General features: G+C 34.3%; 4 protein-coding genes across 4 annotated transcripts; 2 read left to right on the top strand and 2 right to left on the bottom strand.

The window, feature by feature from the left end:
- The first annotated feature begins 4,764 nt into the window (after window positions 1–4,764).
- Tsp_12442 (putative high affinity interleukin-8 receptor A) lies at window positions 4,765–5,943 on the top strand. Its single transcript, XM_003368863.1, has one exon. The coding sequence runs from the start codon at window positions 4,765–4,767 to the stop codon at window positions 5,941–5,943; it is 1,179 nt and encodes a 392-aa protein (XP_003368911.1).
- A 1,273-nt stretch (window positions 5,944–7,216) lies between these two features.
- Tsp_12441 (putative 50S ribosomal protein L23) lies at window positions 7,217–7,539 on the top strand. Its single transcript, XM_003368862.1, is given in 2 exon segments — window positions 7,217–7,344; window positions 7,362–7,539. 2 exon segments carry the CDS (start codon window positions 7,217–7,219, stop codon window positions 7,537–7,539), a joined length of 306 nt encoding a protein of 101 aa, XP_003368910.1.
- Window positions 7,540–7,689: 150 nt separating this feature from the next.
- Window positions 7,690–8,052, bottom strand: Tsp_12440 (putative phosphate transporter family protein). The gene has a single exon (XM_003368861.1). The coding sequence runs from the start codon at window positions 8,050–8,052 to the stop codon at window positions 7,690–7,692; it is 363 nt and encodes a 120-aa protein (XP_003368909.1).
- A 55-nt stretch (window positions 8,053–8,107) lies between these two features.
- Window positions 8,108–8,448, bottom strand: Tsp_12439 (putative aminotransferase). Its single transcript, XM_003368860.1, has 2 exons — window positions 8,291–8,448; window positions 8,108–8,255 (listed from the first exon to the last, which is right to left on the bottom strand). The coding sequence occupies exons 1-2, from the start codon at window positions 8,446–8,448 to the stop codon at window positions 8,108–8,110; spliced, it is 306 nt and encodes a 101-aa protein (XP_003368908.1).
- Window positions 8,449–10,183: the final 1,735 nt, after the last annotated feature.

The raw sequence follows: 10,183 nt of genomic DNA, 5'->3' as shown, positions 1-10,183 counted from the left end.
ATTCTCCGACAAATACATAAATAAATAAATAAATATGTACATACAAGGCTAATAAGAAATTCGAATAATTCAAAGTCAAAAATCAATCGTTAAACTCTTCAGTGTAAAAAATATTTAATATTGCGTTCCTATAGAATCCTTCGCTGATTTTCTCAAGATCTAAACTTGCACGTAAAATTTTAAGCAATTTCAAAGAAATAATTTTTCACTCATCTTGATAAATTCATTAAAAAAATAACAATTTCCTGCATAACAATTTTACTTTTAGTTCAAGAAGTTTGTGTGAAATTTCAAATTCTGCATTATTAAGTAATGTGAACCGTGTCACTGATGACACAGTCTATAAAAGTTATATTAATATTTTTCGTACTACTACTTTCACCATTACTGCCAATAAATGTTAATACCAATAAATTATGCTTTATATATATGTATATATATACATCATATAACAAATAATGTTATGTAATGTAAATATAACATAATGACAGACAGATAGAAATAGAGAGAAACAAAAAGATTTCTCAGTATAGTCATCATTACACCTACAGTTGTTTGAATATTATGATCAGAAAAATGATGCCACAGATGGATCTTCTGAAGCAGACGGAAGTACATTCTTCCTAATTCAACAGTGCAAGTAAATGTCATCAATAAATTATTAGTTCACTTAATCAGGAACAATAACTTAAGCAGCGTATCAAATTCAGGAACCTATTTTTCATTATTATTTAGTTCATTACAGTTTTTTCTCTTAATTTAAATATCATCATACAATTCGTAATGCAAACTTGCACAACTGACCAATACAACAATGGAACTTATGGCAACAAAATAAGAGAAACAACCCAAAAAAAATTAATTTAAGCAAAAACATGGACATGGGACTGAAATTTTTCATCTGAAATTATAAGGCACGACTGAATTTTCATTTTTAATAATATAAGTAGAATTAATTCACAATCAATATTCATATGATAAGCTGAATTTGTTTTAAATAGGCAAAAATCTCGCCGGTAAACATCAATTAACATTTAATAATTTTGAACATTTTATTTTGTTTTTGTAAGATGAACCAACCGCAAATGAATGGAAATTCCTCAAGCGTGCACGGATTAAATTATCTTTTAGCGCGATTAGTTATGCAAATTTTACGTTGATCAATTTAGTGCACAACTGCATTTTAGCAGTGAAGCAAAGAAAAAAATCATTTTCTTTTGCAAAACCTTCTCAACTGGTATAACATGGAATACAGTAGAATAAATAAATAAGTAAATAAAAATTATCATTCAACTTTTCCTTCAAGAATTGTTGGAAAAAATATAATACTACTCCTGTTGATAAACTGAATATGTGAAGTGATTTGCAATAGTTTGAATAAATAGATTTACTTTGAATAATCTATTCAAAGTAAACATTCATTTTTTATCACGTATAAGAAAGAGATGATCAATAGCTAAGACAAAAATGTTGCACAATTTAAATAAACAAATAAACAATACATGAAAAATTCTGTAAATAATGTGCAAAAAAATGGTGAAAATTTTTTCCATTTATGGCCGCATTAAAAATATAAAAAAATCAGAAGAATATTAAAAAATAAGTAAATAACAACACCGATGGACAATTGGAATATTTAATAAGTTGCATACTGCGAGTTTCTAGTGTTAAAAATGTTTCGGTTCGATCATGATTCCACTGCTACGTAGGAAAGTTTTCAGTAAACATCACAAAATCAACACATTGCAAGCGTAGATTTTCACCGACCAATCACAAAGAGAGTCATCTCCAAAACTTCTGCTCGTTCAACGTCAACTCGACGGTCACTTTCCTAATCAGCTTGTAATCAATTCACTTCGGCTATTGTTTATTTATTTATTTATTTATTTATTTATTTTGTTGCCATCGTCGAGAGGTAAACAATAATAAAGATGAGTAGAGTGTGAGAGAGGAATAGATTTTTCTGTAGATGTTGTTATATAGATTTTTGAATATTATATATTGTTTATCGCTTTTCACTTCAAAGCTGCTACTTGGCATAACAAATGCGACGCAACGACCTCAAACAAAAGAACAAAATTTTCTCCATTGCATAAATTCAATTTCAACTCGTCAATCGCCCTACCAAAATTCAGCTAACACCACTCTGAGGTAAGCCATTTTTCAAACCTTACACCATTTTTTCTTATCAAAATAAAAATAATTCATCTTGGAAAATTATAATTAATAACTAATAAAAAAGAACCTGACAAATTCATACAATGTGCAATTATAGTTTGCTTTTGAAATACAAATGTCTTTTTACATCCCAACAATACACCAAATACTAGCAATGATTGATTAATTATATTCTTCTTCATAATGGTCATTAATTAATAATAAAAGAATCATAACAACAAAATAAATAACTTTAAAACATGAAAATATCAAAGACGCCATAGATGATAAATAAATAAATAAAACATTTCTGTTATGAATAATCAATTATAAAATGGACAATTTAAGAATTCCAATTCCAATTGAAATGTTGTTATTAGCGAATTTTATTCATGCAAAATATTTGCACAGTGTTCATTTTCAATATTAACAATAGTATAAGGTAATTAATAATAAGAAAAGACACCTGGAAAAGTAGAGAAAAAAAAACTTAACACCAAGATTTTCCCTTCAATAGCTAATGAGTGAAGAGGAGAAAAGAAAGGAAACAAGCAAAAGCCTCACTTATCGCATTAGCTGAATAAATGCAACATGTAAAACGTGGCAACAATTTGACAATAATGCAAAACAGAGGCATACTGTGGAGAAAAAAATTTTATTCAATTTCTTATTATGGTCAATTTGTTCATTAAATCAGAAAAAGCACTAAATGTGTCGTTAAAAATGATTTCCGAAACACGAAACAACGCAAGCTTCATTAAAGAACTCAAAAAGTCTGTTTAAACTAATTTTCCACGCCATTCACTCAACTCAAATTTGTTAATATTGAATAGTATCAAGAAGAAATAGATCAAACAGGCTCATCATCGTTGTTTTCTTATTTTTTTCCCACCATTATGCAAATTAAATTACACGTGCGCTTTGGAAATATTTAAATTGTCCACTTTTTCGAACCTGCTATACAGATATCTACGTATACATGCACATGAATGATGGTGAGTTTAAATTTACATGGAAACTAAAATATATTGCGTGCCAAGCTTATTGACGACAAATCCCTTCAATTTCACGAGCATCCGTTGCGTCAATGCATATCAAATGAATAATATAATCTTCAATTATCACTTATGGACAATTTGAAACAATTTGTAATGCTGAGCAACAATAATTATGGTTGCACATACTTTTCAAGTAAACTTCACATTATAGCAAATCATTTTGAAATATTTTCATTTTGAAAATTATCAAATACTTGCATTATTCCTCACCACTGCAGTTTATTAATAATGGGATTTAATTGCAATTATGACCAATCGAAATGAATCAATTCATCGGCTATTTTGTTTTTTGCTTTTTCACGGAGGAAATCAGTGATTGTATAAATTTAGTTTGCTTAACAATAGAAGAATAAACCATCTCTCTAAAAATAAACAGAATATTCTCTCATAAATAAACATATAAATCCAATTGTCAACAAATGGCGGATAATTTTATAATTTTCTCTTCTAACTTTCAGCCTTTTCTGCATCATCCACAAAGACAAAAATTACTCATTAGCGAACCTTTCCCAACTATAATCTTCTTAGTTATGGAAACACTGTTTGCAGAGTAAAATGAATCCCAATAAGATTAAAATTATATAGTATTATTTAAATTATCGGTTTCAATTGATCATACAAGTTGAACAAAAGAAAAGTAGTGGGCGGGCGGTGAAGTGGATGTTTATCCTGTCCAATGGTTCAGGCAACGCATAAAATGCGCAAACTACCAATTAACAATAAAAATCACCACCATATTATACGATGCTCCTATGACGAAAATGATGGATATTGTCTGAACAACAAAACTTCTTTTTTCCAACTACACAAACAATCTATACTTTGAAATTGATTCAAATTTAGCGATAACAAATTCCCTTAAATCAAACACTTTTACTCAATTAGTAATAAAAAGAAATAATATACCACTTTTTTTTATTTTATTAAACATGAAGAAATTAACTAGTGTTGTATGAAAAACAAGGAAAACGTAGCCTCTGTTAGAATACTTTTGACATATGAAAAGTTAGATCAGCATTACAGCATAATTACATCCTCAATAGTATGTAAAGTAATAAAGACAAAATAAAATACATGCTACATAAAATTATGTATTAAAATATATTGGCATAATACCATTTCGGATTGATTGAATTCATAAGAAAATTACTTTCATCTTATGAAAATCAATATTACAAACCCATAATTTTAAAGTGTTACATTGTACGCAAAAATAAACACCCAAATTCAAATCCATTTCAGTGTAGATAATTGAATAAATGCAAAATTAGCCTATTGGATATGGGATAATTCATAATTGATTAATAAGTGGAAAATCGATTCATTCGAATTCAGCTTAATCATATATGATTGTTTTCTTTGTAAATTTTACAGACATTGAAGAAATATTTCCATTAAAAACAAAGAACAGAAGAATATGGATAACACCAGTAATTATAATAATAGTAATAATAATGATGATGATGATAAATGGCCAGTGAACAACAACTGCTGCCAATCGTTGACAGTGGAAGAACGTTTCGAATGGGAATATGAGCAATTTTTGACCATGTATGTGCAAACGTACAAATCGTTGTATTTGGTGGAGCTGATTTTGATCGCGTTCGGCCTGCTTGGCAATCTGCTCGCCCTAGCAACATTGATCTCAAGTCGCAAAATGCAAAGCCCCTCATTTTTGTACCACAAAACACTGATGGTCGCCAACTTGATGTTCTGCTTGAATTACGCCTGTGTACAGGGTGTGGACCGAGATCAGGGCGGATTCAGCGGTTCACCGTTGTCCAAAGAGCAACAGTTCGTGTTCGAAAGTTATACGGCCGCATTCTATTCAGGGGTATTAAAAAGTGTGATCGCCAGCGTGTGCGGCTATTTGGCAAACTACATGTGCCTGTTGATAAGCTTGGACCGTTTTTCCGGTATGATTTTGTACCGCTGCTATACGAAGTTCAACAGTCGCCGGGTGGCGTTGCGGTTGATCGGTTTCACAGCTCTGCTGAGCGTGGTCGTCCATTCTTGGGCAGCTTGGATTGAAACATCCGTTGTGGACATGCGCCATGAGCAAAACGCGCTGCAAGTGCACCAAAATGGCACCCAAACGCACAGCACAAACCAATGCTGTTACACTTGGATGCGCAAATTGGAATTCAGTGAAATTGTCACTGCATTAATACAAGCGAAAAATGTCGTCAACCTGGTCACCAGACTGGTCAGTGCTGTACTGCTGACGTTGTTCACCGGCTCAACTTTGTACGCTTATATCGCGAGATCGAAACGGCGCAAGCAGTTCGGCTCGTTGAGCTGCAGAAGGCACATATTAGCTCAAAGGGGACGGTCGAGAAGCTTGTTCATCTTGATGACTGTTGTGGTCGTACTCAGCTATATTGAAGATTTGCCCAGAGAGGCGAAACGACTGCTGCAACTGATCTATCCGATGAATTATGTATTATATCGTATGTCTGATCCGCATCTTCCGGTCGAGGAACGCCTGGTGGATTTTCGCCTATTACTCTACCTCTACCAATATTCGCAGATGTGGCTCAATTTATTCACCGTCATGAATAGCTCGCTTCCATTCTACTGCTATTTGGCGTTCAACCCGATTTTCCGCCAAGAAGCTCAACGTACAGCCGTTGCATATTGTTGGCGTCTAGTGGCGTTGGTGAAACGACGTGGCATGAGTTCCAGAACTCCCAGAACAATGAGCACTTGGAAAAACGAGTCAATTTGAAAACATTCAATTCCCCCTATTTTTCCATCCCATACAATATTGTCAAAATACAATACTGCCATCATTGACAATGTATTGCTATTTGTTTGTTTGTTTGTTTTTGTTTTTCCTTCTTTTCCTACTTATATAAAATAATTATGATACAATAATTCGTCAATGGAATAGTTGTGAAAAATCAACGTAAAATTATCAATAACAATTAATGCACATTGTGCATAAAAATTCCACAACAACATCAGCAAATATGATAATCACAAAGCAATGCGCTGTTGAACACGACAAACTTAAAGATAAGATCATTTTGTAAAATTTTGGTTTTCAGTAATACAAATCTTTTTTGAGAATTTTTGAAAATTTGAAAATCAAAATATTAATGCTTTCTCATGATTAAAATAAAAATTATTTCCACTTGTTTGAAAAATCTTCAGTCAATATCAAAAGTTCAATCAAATGAAATCTGATGTTCAAAAGTAACTGAACAATAAACAGCTAGTTTAAAATTTTAAGTAAACAGTAGAAATACTGACCAAATGCAATGATTTCTGTTCAAAGTTGCAATGAATTTTTTCCGTTTAAACAATAGTAAACATCTGCATTATTTGCATTACAATGCACAGCATTATTGATAAATGATGATTGTTATAAACAGCATTAAGAAACGATGAAAAACAAATATGAAAGATTTTAATTTAAATATACTGGATAGAAAAATCACGCAAAAGTGAATAAACAAGTTCAACCCATGTACCCTATGATTTGTCAGCTTTGTTTTAATTAAATAATACATCTTTTGGTAAATAGAACTATCGAATGTTTCCCTCACAAATGGATGATTGCCAAATTGTTTAAAATTTCTGCAGTGCACTTAATTTGGAAGCCAGTTTTTCAAGTAGAAATATCAAAATTAATAAACAGATAACCAACTGATTTGAATAATCTTAAACAACAGCTGCTACTTATATAGTGACTTTGATTTTATAGTGACAGATGAAAATTATTGTCATGTTTTATGTCAGTTGGTTCGAGTGAAAAATGATCATCTAAAAGATTCTCCAAATTCTCTAACAGTAACAAATACTACTACTACTACTAATAATAATAATAATAATAATAATAATAATAATAATGATGATGATGATAATGAAATAATTTTGCACCAGAAATTCAAAATGCAAAACTGCTTTTGAAAAAGTAGAAAAAGTTTAAAAGTTTTCCAGTTGAAAAAAAATTGAAATCTATTGTTGCAACGATGTGCAATTATAAAATTGATAATATGGGTATTGATTTTGTTCAATGTACCCCCGTTGGTATTGTAGTGGATTATTTTTGGTTAACATTTGCAAAATTGTGTGAACCACTTTTTGAAAATTGTGTCCCACAAAAACAAAGCAACAGCGAAAAGTAAAAGCGGTGTGTAGCGAATTGAATCGTGATGATGATGATGATGGCATAAATTTTTGTTGCATACGCAGACGACGTCAATTTGCCCATCCATTCAACAAGCAAGCAAGCAAGCAAGCAAGCAGCAAGCAGGCAAGTCAGCAGCCAGCCAACGAACGAACGAACGAAAGTGAGGAAAGAAAAAGTGAAAATTGAAATAGCAGAGTGAAAAATTCAAGCAGGCATAAACAAGCTTTTCGCCTCTGGTTGAGGTTGCGTTTTGCACCACTGCCTGCATCTGCCTCTGTCGCATACAATTTGTATACTCGTTGCAGGTCTGGTCGGTTGTATATTTGCAGAATAGAATTATTTATCATGTCGCCATTTTTGCACGACCATTGCGAATCTTGTTTTCGAACAATTTGCCAAATTTTCGAAAACCAATGTCCGATGACTTTGTGTCCCAACGGTTGTGAAGCGTCCATGCACCGGTGCAAAGTTGAAGAACACAAGCAAGAAATATGCCCGAAAAGTCAAGTGGACTGTATCAACGTCGGCTACGGATGTCCGGTGAAATTGAAACGACGCCAACGTGCAGCCCACTTGACCCATTGTCCGGCGGCGGTCATTTATTGTGCTATTGAACGTCATCGTAAACTTCTCCCTCCGGATGAGCGAAGACAAATCGCCAACACTAACAACCATCACCAACGACAACAGCAGCACCATGAACCAGGCAGTGAAATCGACCTGTGTTTGGCGTTGAGTGACCAGAGGCGCATTTTCACTTCGGCAAAGTCGATGTTGAACGCTTTGGAAGAAGAAGAACGAGCCGAAGCGACCCTGTCACCAGTGGCCAGAGAATGCATCCTCTGCAAGCAGGATCCGAGCAGTCAACATTTGCACGTCGTCGGTTCGATGGACCAAGACCACTGGATATCGTCGAATGGAATGGAAGAAAAGAAACCCAACAATTGGCCCAAACCGCCGGCTCCGTTTTACATCAAACACGGCCTGCAGGTTGGCTTTTCGGCCGACTTCCCGCCCAAACATTCTTCCACTCCGAAACACCAGGCGTCGTTGGTCTGCGGCCAACGGGTCCGTCGCGACCAATACGCCCAACATGTCCGCAATTTACACGTCGACATTGTCAGCTCGATCGACGGTTGGCTGCTTGCCCGGTGCCCAATGTACATGCAAGGCTGCGAATGGGTACGAAATCGTCTGATTCCCACGAACAACACGACCCTCCATTATTTGACTTGGACCGACGCCATTGGGGTGAAAATGGACCACACCCAGTCGTGCATGCCGTCGACTGATACTGCAGCGTTGAAGCTGACGGATCTTCCGGTGGAAATTTTGGAACAAGTATTTTCGAAGCTCGATTCGATCAGTCTACGCGCCACTGCCGCCACATGCCGTCGTCTCAGACAAGTCAGCTTAAAGCAGTTGAACAAGCACGGCTTAGTGGAATTGATCTGGCATCGCAACAAGTCGGGCTGGAAAGCCACCGAATTGCGTTGGTCATTTTCGAATACTTTTCAAAAAATCGACCAATGGCATCTACTGCCCACAAGTCAAATCGGTGACCACTTGCGTCACTGCCCCTACCTGAACCCCGTCAAGCATGCGCATCCAATGCCCGTACTTCGGTTCGTGATGTGAATTTCGAATTTTCCAATGAATAATACAATAATCCCCTTGGAGCTTTATGATGCAATTTTTCTTCATTTTTCGAATAAAAACATCTTATTAAATTTTTTCAATTTACACGTCATCACAAGCATTTATCATTATCGTTATCGGAATAAATTCATTCAATACTGATAAAATTGTTTCGAAAAACAATTCGAACACACTTAACCACAACAACTACCGATCCAATAAAATACACAACCGGACAGTTAGTTCAGTTGAACACTTTTCTCTCTCTATTTTCTAATCAAACTGTACAGTGAAAAAAGAAAAACCAGTTTCTAATAGTTTCAATATTCCACTTTGGAAATTTCTTGCATTTACGGTGAAAACTTTTTTCAACCATCTATTGAATACTCGATTTATGATGATAAAATGTAACAAGGAAAATCACTTGAGAATTTATCAAGTTTAACGTTGATTTTGAAAAAAAAACGTATACATCTTTTCCACAAATAATATACTTATTAAGTATAAAAGAAAACTGCCGTGTAAAACTTTCAAATGGTGTAAGATGAAACAGTCAATTTACTGTTTGTGGTGTATTCGAAATGTGACATTTTGACAAAAGTGATCTGTGACGTAGTATTGAAAACTGCTAACACGAAACTACCGCTAAATAGGCTAATCACACCGATGCTTTCAAAAACGGTCAATTATTACAACACAATTACTTCACAATAAACAACAAACAGTCGAAAAGCTATTCACTGACAAATGCAATATTTCTATTGAAAATGATGAATATTATTATTTGAATATCATGAAGCAAAACACCAACGTTTCAAAAATTCAAATGATAAGCTGAGCAGTGGGAAAAAGCTTTCAAACAAAACAATAAGAAAACTGTAAACGCATGCAACTTACCTGGATTGGATAAAGTTACATTGTAGACGACTGCCGGAGTTGGAAGCGAATCTTCTAGATCCACAGTGATGATTAATAACGTTGAGCAAAACTCTTCCCTGAGCACAATAGAAAAACACGGCACATAATGCACACTACAACCACTCAGCGCGGCAGATCTTTCAGCAGTAACTGATAGTAGTAGAAAAAAATACAGTGACCTGAAAAAAACTCTGGCAGCCAATAGTATTTGGGCGGCTTTTCGGGATGATCCTGAAAATTACGGACTACAGCAATACATTTAAATGAAGCTTAT

The sequence above is a fragment of the Trichinella spiralis genome (assembly GCF_000181795.1).
Source record: "Trichinella spiralis strain ISS 195 chromosome Unknown Scfld1756, whole genome shotgun sequence".
NCBI classification, from domain to species: Eukaryota; Metazoa; Nematoda; class Enoplea; order Trichinellida; family Trichinellidae; genus Trichinella; species Trichinella spiralis.
The sequence above is the reverse complement of the archived record's forward strand: the minus strand, read 5'-3'. Positions and strand labels throughout refer to the sequence as shown.

What these genes read in the sequence shown, in the direction of transcription:
- Tsp_12442 (XM_003368863.1), top strand. Translation starts at nt 4,765, where the DNA reads ATGTATGTGCAAACGTACAAATCGTTGTATTTGGTGGAGCTGATTTTG.
- Tsp_12441 (XM_003368862.1), top strand. Translation starts at nt 7,217, where the DNA reads ATGGGTATTGATTTTGTTCAATGTACCCCCGTTGGTATTGTAGTGGAT.
- Tsp_12440 (XM_003368861.1), bottom strand. Translation starts at nt 8,052, where the DNA reads ATGGTGCTGCTGTTGTCGTTGGTGATGGTTGTTAGTGTTGGCGATTTG.
- Tsp_12439 (XM_003368860.1), bottom strand. Translation starts at nt 8,448, where the DNA reads ATGTTGGGCGTATTGGTCGCGACGGACCCGTTGGCCGCAGACCAACGA. An exon ending in CGGTTTGGGCCAATTGTTGG is followed by an intron (nt 8,256 to 8,290) that starts GTTTCTTTTCTT and finishes GACGATATCCAG; the next exon opens with TGGTCTTGGTCCATCGAACC.